General features: G+C 40.9%; 2 protein-coding genes across 5 annotated transcripts in view; one reads left to right on the top strand and one right to left on the bottom strand.

Moving 5' to 3' along the window:
• The window catches only part of Tor1aip1 (torsin 1A interacting protein 1), a 27985-nt gene extending 18117 nt beyond the window's left edge, over window positions 1-9868 (bottom strand). The window contains exons 1-4 of the mRNA XM_051186047.1: window positions 8981-9868; window positions 7004-7078; window positions 5200-5259; window positions 4253-4297 (exon numbers count right to left, since the gene is read on the bottom strand). Coding sequence (XP_051042004.1) covers window positions 4253-4297; window positions 5200-5259; window positions 7004-7078; window positions 8981-9449 — 649 coding nt within the window. The 5' untranslated portion in view covers window positions 9450-9868. The remainder of the gene's footprint in view (window positions 1-4252; window positions 4298-5199; window positions 5260-7003; window positions 7079-8980) is intronic.
• Window positions 8994-17391, top strand: part of Tor1aip2 (torsin 1A interacting protein 2) — a 26570-nt gene continuing 18172 nt past the window's right edge. For 2 of the 4 annotated variants that reach the window (XM_051186030.1, XM_051186031.1), the window contains exon 1: window positions 13496-13669. The gene's annotated coding sequence lies outside the window, so the exon portion shown is untranslated. Of the gene's footprint in view, window positions 9135-13489; window positions 13670-13741; window positions 13801-17391 lie in introns of those variants that run through there. The other 2 variants (XM_051186033.1, XM_051186032.1) reach the window with 2 other exon arrangements.

Genomic DNA, 17391 nt, shown 5'->3' on the forward strand with positions numbered 1-17391 from the left:
CTGTACAACTATGATTCCAGCATTCAGGGGTGGCTAAGGCAGAAGAATCACCAGTGAGGTTGACGTAGACTAGGCTACACAGCCTAGCTCAAAATAATCTTCCTCTCCCTTCCTTCCTTCCTTCTTCCCTCTTTCTCCCCCACCCTCTCTCTCTCCTCTCTCTCTCTCTCTCTCTCTCACACACACACACACACACACACACACACACACACACACACACACACACGCACGCACATGTTGGGAAAACCATTAAAATTTTACATTTTGAATTACAGGAAGTCTTTTATCCTTTAAGCTTTTTTTTTGTTGTTGTTGTTGCTGTTCAAAATTTAAAATGACATCTTATTTGTTGAGTGTTTGTGCTGTGATTGGAGGACAAGCTGCAGAAGAACCCATCGTCTGGGACCCAGCAACTGGACTCAGGTTGTTAGTGCTGGCATCAAACCCCTGAGCCTTTTCACTGCCCCCTTCCCAATCTTTTTCTCTTTGAGTCAACTCGTAAAGATCTTCCTGCTTCTGACTCCTGAGTGCTAGGATTAAAGGGATATACTAGCATGCTCAGCTTACAAATTTTGTTTTCAAATTACTAGACTATTACAGTATTTTATTCTTTGTATAGCAGTTTTAATTTACATAATTATTCCCATAGCACACATGAGCCTCCATGCCTAGCTTACTCCTTATAAACTATTTATTATATAAAAATGTTTATAAAAGATTGAATTGAAACCAGGTATGGTAATACATGCCTGTAATCCCATGACTTGGTGCCAGAGGCAGGAGTATTACAATTTCTAAGTCAATCTGGGTGATGGAGACTGTGTCACAAAATAAAACAAAAAACAAAAACAGAAAACTAGACTGATCTTTTATATATTTGATTTAAAAAATGTATTGAATATTTAGTCTTATTTTTCTTTTCAGTTATTTTATGACAGATTCTGGCTATACATCCCACAGTGCCTTCAAACTCCTTATTATCTTGTCTCTTTCTTGATTATAGGCAGGAGTCACCAACCCAGGTTTCTTCTTTTTAAAAAAAAAAAAAAGGTTGAGAATTGTTTACCTACTGTCTGTGTAAAGAGCTTTTCTTTAGAATTCTATTAACATTATTAACATCCTTAAATATTTATCAACAGCATTCAAGAAACAATTGATAACTGGCTATACAAGGTTATTTTGATCTCATCACTTGAAGAAATCCAGTACTGGTGGCCAGGCACTGGTTGCGCACCCCTTTAATCCCAGCACTTGGGAGGCAGAGGCAGGGGGATCTCAGTTAGATCAAGGGCAGCCTGGTCTACAGAGAGAATTCCAGGACAGTCAGGACTACACAGAGAAACCCTGTTTCAGAAAACCAAAAACCAAAGCACCAGGACCTGAATTCCTTTCCTGTAACATATATGATGGGGAAAAAAAGGGAAAAAAAAAAAAAAAAAAAAAAGACTCTCACAAGTTGTCTTCTGGTCTCCTCCCCCCCCACCCCTCTCTCTCACACACACAGCAATCCTTATGTTGTGACTGAGAACATCATTTTACACATTTTTCAATTAAAAAGACCACTAACATCGTGCTGTCACCAATATTGAGTAGTTGTAGCTCCTTCTCTAAAGTGAGAAATGACAATTGTCCCAAGGCAGATTGTAGTATTTGCAAGTCTTCTTCCCTGCCTTGCCTGCTATTTGTATTTCAAATTTCAATCAAATGCCTTTCTGATTTAAAAAGCTGAGCCTCTCCATTAGGGCACTTTTCTTCCATATTCTACACAAACTGTCACAACAACTTATAAAGTTACAATTATTTTCCATTTGGGTTAGTAGCCCAGGCTGGCCTCATACTCAAACCCTGACCAACTTCCTGATTTTTAATTGTGTTTTTCTTTTTTAATCTTGTTTTCTTTTCATTACCTAACATACTTCTGAGATCCAGAAGAAAACACACACACACACACACACACACACACACACACACACACACACACACACACAAACCAACTTATAGCACTTTATGGTCCTAGCATTTAGGTCAGTCACTAACATAGGAAGTGGTTAAAAAGAAGTTTGTTTATACATAGCAACATAAGAAAAACAGTCTGAGACTAGTTCTCACTAATTAAGGGTTCATATAAGGTTTTAAACACTTTTTTTTTTTTTTGAGACAGGATTATAGGGTCTTGCTGTCCTCCCACTTCTGATCCTCCTCTATTATGCCTCTGAAGTGCTAAGACTCGTGTGTGTGTGTGTGTGTGTGTGTGTGTGTGTGTGTGTGTGTGTGTGGCTTGTTTTCCTCTTTTAATGGAAGCTACAAGGATATACAGCCTGAATTACAGAGATTTCTCAGTGGACACTTCTAGAGGACCTGGGTTCAATTCCTAGCCCCCACATTCCAGGAGATCTGATGCCTATTTCTGACCTCCACAGGAACCAGACACATACATATACATGCTGGCAAACATTTATGCATAAAAGCAAATAAATCTTCAAAGACTATATAGACTAATCAGATACAAACTGATGATGAATCAGTAGCATCTATGACTTCCTGCTTTGATTTAATTTCCCTCTTATTCAGCTTCCTTATTTATTTTATTTTATTTTATTTTTTAAGACAATCTTACTCTGTAGTCCATGCTGGCCTAGAACTCTAATGTAGTCCAGATTAGCCATGAACTTGCAACAATCCTGTTTCACCACCTCCCCCCGGGTGCTAGGGTTACAGTCCCCATGTTAAATAGATGCCCATGTTAAATAGATCATGCCCAGTTAAAAAGAGAATTTGAGAAACTCTTATGAAAGCTGGGCATGGTGACAAAAGTCTGTAAACCTAGACGTGGAGAATGGAGTTAAGAGGATCAGAAGTTCAAAATCATTCTCAGCTACATAGTGAATTTGAGGTTAGCCTGGGCTAAATGAGGCTCAAACTCTACAAAACAAAACAAAACAAACAAACAAAACAAAAAGGATAAGGAATATATTGCAAAGTTCATCTTAGTATCCAGAAACTATAGATCCTGACGCCTTTGTAAAACTTAGCCCAGGCCTAGGTAAAACTATGTTTAATAGAGGAATTTGTAACTATGAACTTAAAAAAAAAATTTTTTTTTCAAAATTTCTCTTAAAATTTTAAATCAGTTCCAAACACATCCAACGCAGTAAAGCTAAGATGGCTTTGAACACCTGGTCCTATTGCCTTCCCTTTCCAAGTATTGAGGTTAAGGCATGAGACAACAGGCCCAGTTAGAGCTACAGATTTTATTGTTTTATATATACATCTTCCTTGTTTGTGTATGTGTGTACAGGTGTGTGAAAACCGGAGGAAAACAATGCTGTGTTCCTCTGTTGTCCTCTGCCTTACTCCCATCAGACGGTCTCTTCCTGAACCTGAATTTGTCATTTCAGCTACCATAACTAGCCATGGAGCACCTAGGATCCACCTGTCTCCAATACTCAGCAGTTAGGGTTACAGGCACTGAAGCCATGCCTGTCTTTTACAGAGGTGCTGGGAGTTTGACCCCCACATTTTATACATGCAAAGCAATCATGCTTACCCCCAAACCATGACCCTAGATCCCTAAAGCCAGATGTTGAAATCTCATGTTCTATGTCAAGACAAACACTAAAAAGAAGTTAAATTAGTGAAACAACAACAAAGAGGCAAAGGGCATGGCTTTTATGAAACAAAAACAAACCGAGTTTCTGAATCTAGGGAAAAATACATCCTAGTTGGTATTTTCTTTCTCCTCATGGCATATATTGAACAAAAGCTAATTAAAAAGTACCTTCCTTTGTCAGATTTGGTGGCACAAATCTGTAATCCTCACACTTGGGAGGTAGAGGCGAGAGGATCAAGAGTTCATGGTCATCCTCAGCTTCATAGCTGAGACTATCACAATACATGAAACCTCGTTGCACAAACAAATCAAAAACAATACAACAAAACCAGAATAAGACAACAAGGAAGGTTGAGAGGATGAGGCTCAACGGTAGGATGCTTGACAAGCATGTGTGAGACCACGGTTCAACCCTGAGAACCACACAAAATGGACTTTATTACTGTGTATTTTCGCATGAATTCAAGCAACAAATAAGACAATTTAAAACAGAATAAAACCTCAGGAATTCCAGGGACACCACCCCATAAGCTGAGACAATGAACAAAGCAATAGTCTCAAACCAACCACAAAACACACACTGAGATATTTTGCTGCTAAGGATCCTCAATAAGAACATCCAAGAATTAGAGAAAAACAAACCTATTTCATTCATTTTAGTATTTCCATTTGTTTTGTATGTTGAATCTGTAAGAGAGACAGCAAGAAAATGATTAGAACTGAAAAGGATACAGCATACAGTCCTTTAACCATTTGCTCAGATACTTACAAAGGTTTTATCATCTGAAAGGGAGTGGCTGAGATGCAAGAGACCTAATAGAAAGGACCAATAATAAGCAGAAAAAAAAAGTGCAAGTAGATTGTATGGAGTAACCTTACGAGTTTTCTTTCATAGTAGTCAAACTAATTTAAGGACTTCCAAAGTTTTAGTCAAAAGGAAATTAGTTGAGGCAGCAACATTTTATAGCTCCATGTCACAAAGCCTTACTGAGAAGACTAAAAAGTTCCCAACCTTAATTAGAAAGCACCACTCAAGCACAAAATAACCACAGCACCATGTAAGGAATAATCTTTTAAGAACAATGCAGAAGCCTTTTGTATTCACCAATAGGGAAAGATCTCTTAATACAGATGAAATGAAGTGGAAACAAACAAGGAGGTGAAGAATATTCACTGAGCCAAGCTTCGTTTAAAAAGAGAGAGCAACAGCAGATATGACTCTGGTAGAAAGCTTGCCAAGTATGTGCAGGGCTGTGGGTCAAGCCTCAGCACTGTCAAAAAGATGCAGGTGGAAAATAAGTATCTCTAGAAAAATAAGCCGACACTGGTCACTCCTGATGTTAAGGCAGGATGGACAGAAGACAATGGATGCAGAAAGACTTCATTAGTCTTACGTAGCTCAGGATGGCCTTAAACTCTCTGTAGCCAAGATGACCCTGGTCTCCTGATCCCCCTCTGTCTTCAAAGTTCTAGGATTAAATTGTACACCACCATGCTGGGGTAAGTTTTGAACCATATGAATACATGTCTCCTCCAGAAGTAACACTGTATTTATAAGAAAGTGTTAAATTAACAGAGCAATCTCTTACCAGATCTTGGACTTCTTAGTGGGGGTCTGCGTAAGTTACTTATAGGGTCTTCACTCATCACTGGTACAGGAAGAGAAGAATAAGTGAAACACAAGATTTAGTATGCAATCATCTTCATTTGGTCAAGAAAGTTTCCCAAACTCTGATTAGGATTGAGAACCAAAGGCAAATTTCTCTAGGGGATGGCCTCTTGCAAATTGCTAACAACAGTAAACTAGAGTGAACTTACCTGCTCTACAGAATGTATAGTCTTGAAGAAACCTGAAATTTTTCTCAGTAGACCATATTGTTCAAAGAGGATTAGTTAATAAAACTCTTCTAAATTATTCAAGCAAGGCATGATGGTGTATGTATATGCCTACAATTCTAATATATGGGAGACAGAGGTAGGAGGATCAGGAGTTTGACGCAAGGTTACCCTCTGCCACCCAGTGGGTCTGAGTACCAGCTACATGAGACCCTGGCCCCGAAACCTGAAAACTATTAGTAACCAAATTCTGGGACCAGAGATGATGTTTCTCCAGCCAGCACTAGATCCTTGGTTTAATCCTCAGTATGCCAAAGCAGGGTGGGGTAGGGACCAAAATATGCACTGTATCATCAACCTCACTGTCTATTCTAAGTGTGAAATTGGCCTTTGCTTATTTTTGAGAAAGGTTTCACTTCATAGCATAGGCAGACCTTACACTGAAGGAATTCTCCTGCCTCAGCCTTTCAAGTGCTGAGGCCATAGATATGTGGTATCACATTTTGTGATATGTACTTGCGATATACTTTTAGAGCTAACATACTCTTCAACTATTTAATCATATATATGTCCAGGAAATGGAAAGACTAATTTTAAGCAAAATATTAATGCTAGCCATGTTTCATTTCAAATGATCCAAGTTCAAAGGTATAGGGTTTGTAATAAAGCCATTTAAAACACACTGGCTTTTAGTCAAGAAAATTATGTATAAAGATGTTGTTATTTTCTCAGGCCAGTGTGATGGCTCCATGGTAAAGGCACTTCCTGCTAAATCTAACAAACTGAGTTCAGTACCTATAATCCACATAAAGGTAGAAGAGAATCTACTTCACAAGGGTTTCCTCTGACTTCCACAAATGTACAGTGGCACACAAGAATTAAAAAAGAAAACACTTCAGTGAACTATTACATGTAATCCATTTCCCTTTTATAGTGATTATAGGACAATTTTTCTTTATTACATTTTAAACACCTCTGAAATCATCTATTATGTAATTATGGCACATTACCAGGAATTTGGCAGTATTTTTTTTCTTCTAGGTGGTACATGAGGCATCTAATGATACCTTGGATTTAATGAAACATCTTACTAAGATGAGAGATTTGAAACTCACTGTGACAGGGTTTTAGTATGCAGAAACAACTAAGTAGAAGGCACTGTGACATAACCATTTGACACTTTATGATTACCTGAGACTGAAAGTGAAGGTTTGGGGGAAATGAAGAGGTTTTAGAGAGACAAACATGAGTCTGAATTTATGTTTAGTCATGTATCATGTGATCTTAGAGAAGAATCCTAGGTACTCTGAGCTCCATTTTCTCATCTATTAAGGGGGGCAGAGTACTTGCTTCCCTGAAAGATTATGAAGATTAACAAATACATAGTAGCTGATAGCTGAACTCACTAGATAGTTCACCCTTGCATGTTCTTGCAAGTACCCACGTGGCTTAATTTAGTGACCTGATAAAGAAGACTCACAAGACTCTGAATTGTGATTCTTGATGAGCCCAGGTACAGAGAAAAGCAAAACAAACAAAAACCCAAAATATTCTTACTTGAAGTCTCTGGTGTTCTGACAGTTTTCTTTGAGGCTGTTTGGCTTGTAACAGTTTGGGAAGAAGGTTCATCCTCTACTGAAGGGATTAGAGATAAAACTTAAGTTAGATGATCTGGGAGAAATTAAGGCACAGAGTATGAATATTCAACAATAATCTATAAACAGAGATGCAAGTACTCAATTTCTCTAGGCTCAAAATTCGGGAATTAAACTAGTCAGAATTCTTATTAAGACACAGTATAATGAAGTCTGGAGAGAGGGTTCAGTGATTAAGAGCATCTGCTGCTCTTTCAGAACACTGGGGGATCCCAGCACATCCGTCCAAGTGGCTCACAGTAAGGAGCTTGTAACTTCAGCTCCAGAGAACCTGGTATCATCTGGCTTCACATATGTGCATATGCTCACACAGATATATGCAACTGCACAGACATACATACAAGTAAAATAAAATATAAACTATGAATTGTTGCTTTACAACAAAAAAAAATGTCACTTTAGGGGAAAACAAAAAAAAAGATGGGTTCCAGATCCAAAATTGATTCAGATTAAGTAGGTAGAAGAAATGTTTAAATCCTCTTTTTTTTTTTTTTTTTTTTTTTTTGGTTTTCGAGACAGGGTTCCTCTGTATTGCTTTGGAGCCTGTCCTGGAACTAGCTCTGTAGGCTTCGAACTCACAGAGATCCGCCTGCCTCTGCCTCATGAGTGCTGAGAATCCTTTAAAAAAAAGTTCCAAAAGGTAAGATTTTTTTTTTAAGTGCAGGAGGCTCTGTGGGAGACAGTAAAAAGTAACACCGTTACAATGTCTCCCATGTGCAAAGCACTGTCTCAGATTCTGAGATAGAACTAAACAAAGTATCTAAATTACTACCAGACATATATGACAGGCTCCTGTTTTTCAAAAAGTTTATCATCTTACAAGAAATACTACTAACACATATACAGAACAAACTGTTTTGTTGTATTCAAAAGAAGATGCGCATCCCTAGTAGAGTTTCCAAAATCAACAGGTCTCAGGATTTTAGGGGCAAGCAAGTAAACCTGAAAGCTTTTTATTGTGCTCCAAGCTGAACATCCATCTACCATTAGCGATGTCATTCCATTGTGACCCAAACCCTCCAAATTTTACCTCACAGGTGATTTACAATGGGGCTTACTAGGAAACCATTTGCGACTCAGTTACATCTGAGATCAGGTTGTGGGAGGATGTCTTTAAAGAGATTTGTCACTTAATTAAAACTATAGTACACACACTGTCGGCAGTTGGGGATTCTTTTAGAAGCTTTCCTAATGAACAGACCCTTGTTTTATTTTGGTATTTTGTCAGCCTTGATTTGTATAGGTACTTGAGGTTACAGGGACGGCCTTCAACCAGGGGAAAAGTTGGGCATAGACAACCACACTTTATGCATTTGGAGTAAGGTCACAAGCCAGTTCAATAAAGTCTGCTATTCTTGGTAGCATCCGTCTAGAAAACATTTTTCCCCCAGTTTTGGTGGGAAGAGAAATGGCCTGGAAAATTAACCCAAAACCATGATTCTCAGCTGGGGACTTGGTGTCCCCGAGATTTTAAAAAACAAACAAAAAGGAAATGAAAGTGGCTTCAGTAGAAGCCTTCGCAAAGGGGACGGAAATAAAACCGAGCTTAGAGTAATTTTGGAGTCCCGACAGTGGCTGAACCGTCGACGCTAGCAAAACCCTGTAAAAGAGGAGACCTAGACTGCCCCAAACTGATGCCCAGGGATAGGCAGAGCTCCCCGCGTCCGCTCGGGTCACTTGGCACCACCATCTTTCCGCGGGCCGGTGCGTCCTTCCCTCCTGAGGGTCCGGGTGGACTCAGGTCGGGAGTGCGCACCCAAAGGGCCGCGGAAGCGTGGCCGGACTCCACAGGGACGCTCCTCCCGCCACCTGAGCCCGTGCCCGCCACTACGCGCGCCCGGGAGCGGGCAGCTGAGACTGTTATCTCCGCCGTCCTCACCTGAGGACTGAGAGTCCCGTAATCCTCGCCTGCTCGTAGCTGGAGACAGCTGGGGCTGAGGCTGCTGTGAGGTCTGCTCAATCCGGGCAGACCTTCGCGTCTTCATCTCCTCGGCTTCCTGGGGTCCCCGCCGCCTCCGTGGTCGAGAACGAAGGTTGTAAGCGCTTTCTCTCACTTCCTCTTTCGCAGAATCCGGCCGGAACTTTTCTGGCGGGGTTCGTCTTCCCCCCGGGGACCTTTCTTTGGTCACCCGGGGCTCGAAGTCGCCGTACACTTCTGGCGGCTCTTCTGAAAACCTCACTTCCCGTCGTCCGTGGCGCGACTGATGAGTTCCGTACGCAGACACGTCACTGCTGTCGCCATTTTGAGGGGCGAGTCTCTGCCTCGGTTCCCGGATGGGGGCTCTGGGCGTGACGTCGATGGCCCGTCCTTCTCCCAGCGCCTGGGTCCGCCGCCTCTCTCCCTCCATAGTTGTTTACGTAGCTGTTAGTCCGAAGTGGAGATGGCTTTGCCGCGGTCAGATTCCTCTGCAGGTGGCGGCGATGGCTTCCGGGAAGTTGTCGTGGTCCAGGGAGGCAGTTGAGAGTCGCCGGGGCCGCCGCCTGCGTCGTCGCTAGTGTGCCAATAGCCAGCCTCTGGGCCCATGGTGTGTCCGGAGGGCTGTGGAAGAGGCAGTGCCCGAGCTGGGTCAGCTGCTATGGGTCACCCCCGCCTCCTGGCTGGAGGCACCAAAGAGGAGGAGAAGGGGGAGGAGGACGTCGCTGTCCTTGGCCTTGAGGGAGGCAAAGGTGGTAGAACAGATGGCCTGTGCCAGCTGCTGGTGTCCAGTTGCCCACCACAGGAGGCGCTCGCTGAGACCGGGTCCCAGAGGCTCTGGCAAAGGGCGAGTTTGAGTTCTTGATTCCAAGCTGTTGGCGTAGTTTTCCTGATACTTTGGCCCCTCCTTTTCGAATGATCAGAGATATTTTTTTTGCACGTCATCTTATAGCGAAAATTATAGTTTTAATCTCCTCCTGAAGGCGCTTACCCAGTTTAAAGTTTTAATTTACCCATGGGCCCCTTAAAATCGTGTTGAAGTGTATACGTTTAGACAAACTGAAGGAAGGTCAGTTGTAAAGTCTGAGTTACCATAGAGAGAAAAACCTGCTACATTCAAGTGCATAGCATGTTGGCATGTCGCCTCGGAGAACTTTCTATGATATAAATGAATAGACCACCACTCCCACAAATACTAGGGACTGAACCGAGGGTCTCAAGCTTACTAGGCAAGTGATTTACCAATAAGCTATACCCCTAGCCCTAAAAGAATCAATTTTTTATATGGAAGCCAGTTAACAATGGTTTTGAAAAATACTGCGTTTTACTGTATTGTAACTAATGACTTTAAGTTGTTGCTCAAACTTAACACAAATTCTCAATTCCTGAAATTTTCACGAATACTCCATAAATTTGTTCACCAACACAAAGAACTGGATGATTTAGAGTCAAGCAGGATATATCCTATTTGGAGTGTCCCTTAGTTCTGTTTATTATATACAAAGAAATAGCCAGAGAAACTAGAGAATTGTACAACACACTTTTGCCTTTTTTTTTTTTTTTTTTTTTTTTTTTTTTGAGACGGTGTGTGTCCCATTATGTATCTCTGCCTGTCCTGGAACTCACTGTGTAGACCAGACTGGCCCCAAACTCACAGAGATCCACTTGCCTTTGCCTTTCTCTCCCCCCCCCCCCCCCCCCCCAGTGCTAGGATTAAAGATGTGGACACCATACTTGGCTCCACTGCTCTTTTTAAAATCTGTTTAAGGAAAAAGAAAGTGATACTCATTTATGGCAGCCTGGAAATTTTGTGAGATTTTTTTCCCCTAATATCTGGCTTGTGTGTTTTTCAGTAATGCTTTCTTTGTAAAATGGCTATTTACACAATTAACAATCATAAAATTTCCTTAATAGAGTTACAGCATTGAATGATGTAAATTTTATTGTGTTAATATTCTAATATTATGCTGTGTGTGTAAAGAGCCTCTTTAAAACATTTACTACAACAGATGACTAAAGAAACCTGGGTGCTGGCTTGTAAAACTCTGGTTTGGAGGATGCATTAAAAAAGAAAGTGAAGAGGTTCTATACATGATTGGTCAGTCAGAGAAAAATGAGAGGTTACAGAGATTATTGGATAATTGGCATGTATGTTTTGTAATAAAAACTGCTTATAAAAGGCTTATGAATGTTTTTTTTTAAAGCTGTGACAAGGGAATAAATGGCTTTTTCAAAAAAATGATAAGAATGTTAAAGTTTAGAGGCAAGTAACTTTAACATATATTTGCTTAGACTTTTCCCTCTTGTCTAGGTTATAGGAATGCATCATATTAACTCTGGCAACCTTTCAAAAACCAAACTTTGAATACTGTGAGTTAAAGCCAACTTCTTGTCAAACCAGATATTCTACTGTAGATGTTTTCCAATCTCTTTTGGGCCACTCTTTCATACTATAAGATGTAACATTATAGACAATAGACTCATTTCCAGTATTAAAAAAAATTTTCTGGGCCATCAGTGTAGCAGTTTGAGCTTTGAACTTTAAACATTCCTTCAGGTATTTGAAAAATGTCAAATAATGAAGAATTTTACTGAGAGAATTTGTCATATGTTAGAGAAGGCAGATACACAAAAAATGAATTAATAACTGGCATTAACTCATAGCTAGCTAATAGAGCTTTTCCTAGAAATCATGTGATCTTCATGTTGGCTTTTGTTTTTTGTTGTTTTGTTTTTTGAGAAGGGTTTCTCTGTGAAACAGTCCTGGCTGTCCTGGAACTCACTCTGTAGATCAAGCTAGGCGCAAACTCAAAAAGATAACTTGCCTCCTCCCGAGTGCTGGGATTAAAGGCATGCACCACCCCCACCTGGCATGTTGACTTTTTAATTTAAGCAACTTTTAAGGAAAAAAAAATACACACACACACACACACACACACACACTTTGGTATTTTGCCTGCATGTATTCCTGTGTACCAGGTGTGTTCCTGGTGCCTATGGAGGCCAGAGGAGGGCATTTGACCTCCTGAAGTTAAGAGTTAGCAGACAGTTGATAGCCACCACAGGGTTGCTGAAAATCAAATCTCCATCTTCTGGAAAAGCAAGCAGTGTTCTTCAACTGTTTTAAATGAAAGTATTTTATTGAGGAGGGCTTTTTGGAACAGGGTATGATGTAGCCTAGTCTGGCCTAGAACTCACTATAAAGCTGAGTTGTGGTGATATTTTGTTTATGACCTAATAAAGCTTGCCTGAAGATCAGAATGTGGAGCTAAGCCACCAGTTAACAACACACCTAGTTAAGGGCTAAGCCAACTAGTTAGCCACACACCTAAGCTACTAGTTAGCCATAGAGGACAGGTAGTGGTGGCCACACCTTTAATTGAAGCACTTGGGAGACAGAGGCAGATGAATCTCTGTAGACCACGCCTGACTTGAACTCATAGAAATTACCTCCTGAGTGCTGGGATTTTTGCTGTTGTTTGTGGGAAAAAAAAAAAAAAAAAGTGCTGAGCATGGTGGTACATGCCTTTAGTGTCTGAACTGGGAAGGCAGGGGCAGGCAGATCTATGTAAGTGAGTTCAAAGCACCTTCCAGGACAGCCAGGGCTACACAGAGAAACAAATAACAAAAGACGGACTTAATAGTACACCTGGAGTCCCAGCACCTGGAAGATAGATACAGACTCTGAATTCTAGGCCAGCTTGGCCTACATAATTAGCTCCAGGCCAGCCAGAGTTACTTGCTAAAGTCTAAATAAACAAAAGGAAAAGTTGATAAATACTGTAAGTAAAATGAAGACATGGTAGCTGGCTCCACTCATTCTCACTGAAAAAAATTAAAAACTATAAAAATGAAAGTGTATCTGGAGCCTGGCCTGGTTGCACAGGTCCTGTTAACCCCTATACAGGAAGGAGGATCCTGAGTTTAAGTCTGAGCCTTAGACTTAGTTCCAGGTAAGTCTGGGCAACTCCAGCCCTGTCTTAAAGTAAAAACTCAGAGATCTGCCTACCTCTGTCTTCTGAACGCTGGGATTAAAGGCGTCTACCACTGTGCCCCAAAATAATAGCTAGTTTTGATTCCTAGTCTACCCATTAGCAGACAAGTTACTTCGGTCACAACCTCATGTGGGTATGAAGACTTGTCCCCATTGACACACGAGCAAACTGAGATTTCGACTAAGCAATCAGTTTGAGGACAGCCTATAGTTAGGATAAACTGGGTTCAAAGTCTGAGTGGTGTTCGCCAGAGTGGGGTTCGCCATTATGTGTAGGTCCTATCTCTTACTGTACTGGCCTCGTAGGTTTTTTTAGGCCGTGAATTTCAGGTTATTTTAAAGGCCTAGGTGGTCAGAGTCTTGCAACATGTTTACAGTCACTTCAGCCTTGAGAGGCTAAGTAGGCTGTGGCTGGACGGCAGAGGCCAGCACTGAGATTCCGGGAAGCCTAGCGGAAGGAACTGGGGGAGGTGGGGCCAAGGGACTACCTATCCCAGCATGCCGCGGACTCCTCCCTGCGGAGCTCACGTCACGTGGGCGGGACAGGCGACATTCTGCCGTGGCGGCTGGGGGTAGCAGACCAGCGCTGTGGAGCCGGAGGAACAGCCTTGTCGCCGCTGATCCTGACTGTCCCATGATTTAAAACTTGGCTGGAATTTGTAAGTAAGCAAAACGAATACGCAACTTTAACATGTTTTAGTGTCTGAACTGCTATTTTCTCCTCTCAAAAGGTCTTTGAGAAAGGATCCCTCCCCACCCCCACCTCCCTGCGGCACAAACAGAAATCGAGGTAGGTTGGGATGGGTGTATAATTTCCGGGAGGGTGCTGAAAATATACCTGGAATCTTTCAAGCATAAAATAAATAAGGTCAGAGTAGATTTTTAGTTGGAACTTCTGATAAGAAGTAGAATTACATTTAAGTTTTGAAATGTAAAGAAGAATATTTAACTGTAGGTGTCCGTTTCTCTTTTTATCTCTGCATACCAGGGTCCTACTAGTCATTCTAATCTCTAAAAGGTAGAACTTTTGCATTTTTCAGTACTAATAGTGCTGAAAGAGACAATCTTGGAAGTTTTTTGTCTTGTTTTTAGAGACAGGGTTTCTCGCTTGTAGCCTGGCCTCGAACTCACAGATCCTCTTGCCTCTGCTTCCCTAGTGCTGGGATTAAAGGGGTACACCACTACTGCCCGGCTAACTTTGAAGTTTTAATAAGACCTATAAGTATTTTGCTTACCTATTTATGTGCTCAGCTGTGTTTAGTACCCATTTTTTTTTTAAAGTTTGCTCTTTTTTCTTTCTTTGAACAAAATCTGCCGTGCTCTCTGCCTTGTCAGATTTTATTCTTGTTTTCGTAGATCCAGAGATGAGTTAACTTTTCTACTTGAATATGACCGGTTTGTGTTTCATGTCTTTTTTCCTCAACAACAGGGTTTCTGTTTGTAACCCTTGATGGCCTTGAACTCAAGAGATCCACCGGCCTTTGCCTCTGGAGTGCTGGGATTAAAGGTGTGGCCACCACACCCCAAGTTCCTGTGTATTTTAAGTACATGAGAGATTTTGTTTTTAAAGGCTGCAGCAGAGTCAGTTCTGGGAAGCCTTTTGGGTTGTGATAGTTTCAACCAAACAGCCTGAGGGCCATTACAGAGACTTTTGTGGCTCTTAAGTAATGTTGATTGATCTGGGTGCAGAGTCCACAACTAGATAACCAGTTTTGCTTCAGTTATCATGTGATCTTGACTCAAGCTTTTTTTTTTTTTTTTTTAAAGATCAAGTTTCCCTCCTAATGTAGAGATACCATACTGAGAGCTTCTGTAATAAACAAGAAACCAGAATTAAGATGGTTACTTGGGAAATAGAGTAGGAGTTTTTGTTTGTTTTGTGGGGTTTTAATTTATTTTTCTGAGGCTACCCTGGCTTATCTGGATCACCCCACTATTAAACCATTTTAGCCTTGAATCAGAGATCCACCACACTCTCTGCCTCCCAAGTGCTGGGATTAAAGAGTTGTGGCACCATGCTTGGCTGTGTTTCCATTGTGCCTTTATCATGAACTTTGTGCAGTAAGACAAGCATCTGTCAATAGGGTGTCCTGAACAGTGTGGTTATACAAACGGACTTTGGAGTCATAGCTGATGGTTCTTCCTGGTCTGTCCGGCTCCCATTGCTGGCCTGAGGATCTTAGGACTTGGCAGACAACTCTACTTCTGAGTCTAATTCCTTATTAGCAAAGTGGGGAGCTGTAGGGCTGTTTAGGTTACTAATATTACTAATTGGGTTTCTTTTAAGTATACTAATGTTAGAGAGATTATATTACATGATTTTGGTAATCCAAATAGAAATGAAAGTTCACCTCTAATTTCATTATTTCTACAGATCAAATTGTATTGCTTTTTAAATTTTACATCCTGATCACAGTTCCCCCTACTTCCTCTCCTCTTAGCCCCCCCCCCCCCCATGTATTGCTTTTTGGTTGCTTTGCTTCAGTACTTGACAAAACCAAACTTAAAATACTAGATTTGCCTTCTGAAGGTGTAGATAGCTCTAATAGAGTCACCTAGATTTGCTTTACTCTAATTTACTGGAGAATAGCAGCAGCATTTTATTTAGTGCAGTTTCTATTTAATGGCTGCAGCTTCTGAGACCTTTCTGTATCTTAGTAGTGTACATGCTGCTGTCTCTGCCTCATCTACCTGGGTGGTGGTATCCCACTGTGGTTAAGAACCAGCAGCATAAGGAGGGGACTCAAGTCAGCACAGGGGCAGTCTTTCAGGCCCAGGCCCAGAGGGGAATTGCTGGTAGGTTTTGTGTTTGTGGATGTGGGCCATGTCTGTAGACAGGAGTTAGCCTAGCAATCGACTTGCCACTTGTTTGCATAAAAGTTGCAGTGTGTATGCTTTATAACTAAGGCCCACTGTTTTATAGGGAAATATTGAGAATAGTAATGTCACTAGGGCCTTAGAAGAGAAGCCAGTCACCTGTGGTTTTATTAGTGGTGGCTGAGAAAACACAATTCATATTTCAATTATCTTTTGAAAATGAGTGATAAACAGGATTTTATAATAAAGGAAGTTAACTTTTTTCTTTAGAGAGGTGTTCCTTAAATGTTAAGCTTTATAGGACCCCAGTTACTATCCCAGTATGCAAGTAAAAAGTTAGGTGTGGCCAGTGCTGGCCTGTAACCTCACCCGAACTCCAGTTAACTCCCCTAACAGTGGGATACTCTTGTCTAAAAGGATCATCTGGCAAACCTATTAAATTTTGACATGAGTTCCCTGGGTTTCTATGAATTTGTAGTTGAACTCCATGAAATGCTAATGATTCTCAAACAATATATTGAATATAGTAAAGAAAGAAATGGCCTGGTGGAGCTAATGCTCGCCTTTAATCCCAGCACTCAGGGGCAGAGGCAGGTGGACCTCAGAGTTTGAAGCCAGCCTGGTCTACAGAGTGAGTTCCAGGACAGGCTCCAAGACTACAGAGAAACCTTGTCTCAAAAAAAAAAAAAAAAAAAAAAAAAAAAAGGAAATAAGACGTCACCCTTAAAAAATAGGCAGTACTGTAGTGATTATGTCATGTAACATCTGCCTGTAATGTTGGTGGGTGAAAGTTAAAGGAGAATCAGGCTAACTGCATAGTCTTAAAGTATCTCTCCCAAGATAATTATTAACTTCGAAAGAAAACAGTAACCTGACAGTGGAGATAGTGTGCAAACCTAGTGGTCAAGGTTTATATTCTGTAAGACACAGGCATAGCGTGAACGTAAGTAATATAATGGCTAAGGACACATTGCTTCTTCCACTTTGGTTATCCTATAAACTTTCTGTCTTTTAACAATAAAATAATACACAAACTTAAACTGACAGACTTTGTCACAAAGGACAAGGTAAAACTGAGAAACTTACATAGTAGAGACAGGAGAAATAAAAAAGGAAATGTGGGATTTGTTTTAACTGTGAAGATTTTTTGCCAAGTTCTTGGAGAGATTTGCTGATATAGACTTCATTCAGATAATCAGGCCCTTTAACATAAAACTGATTGCTGGATGTTGGGGGAAGCAAGCTATAGAGCACCGCAAACCCTAACATTTATAGAGTTAGCAGCTTAGAGAAGGTGCTAGATAGGATGTGAGGCCTTGATTTAGGAAGTTAACACTATTTTTCATCATGCCTTGTGGGTATTACATGTAGGAGCTGCTTAGCAGTTTAGGGAAGATAGAATATGAGGTGTGAGTGATTCCCTCTTCAAGGATAGCCTCTTAGCTTTGAAACATAGAACAGAAAAATAACATGAATGGGAAAACTGGTGAAATTGTAATGTGACTTCATTAATAGACGTGCTAAATTTGTTGGTTTTAATAATTTCACCTCATAAGATACTGAA

This window comes from Phodopus roborovskii, unplaced genomic scaffold (assembly GCF_943737965.1).
Source record: "Phodopus roborovskii unplaced genomic scaffold, PHOROB, whole genome shotgun sequence".
In the NCBI taxonomy this organism is placed as follows: domain Eukaryota; kingdom Metazoa; phylum Chordata; class Mammalia; order Rodentia; family Cricetidae; genus Phodopus; species Phodopus roborovskii.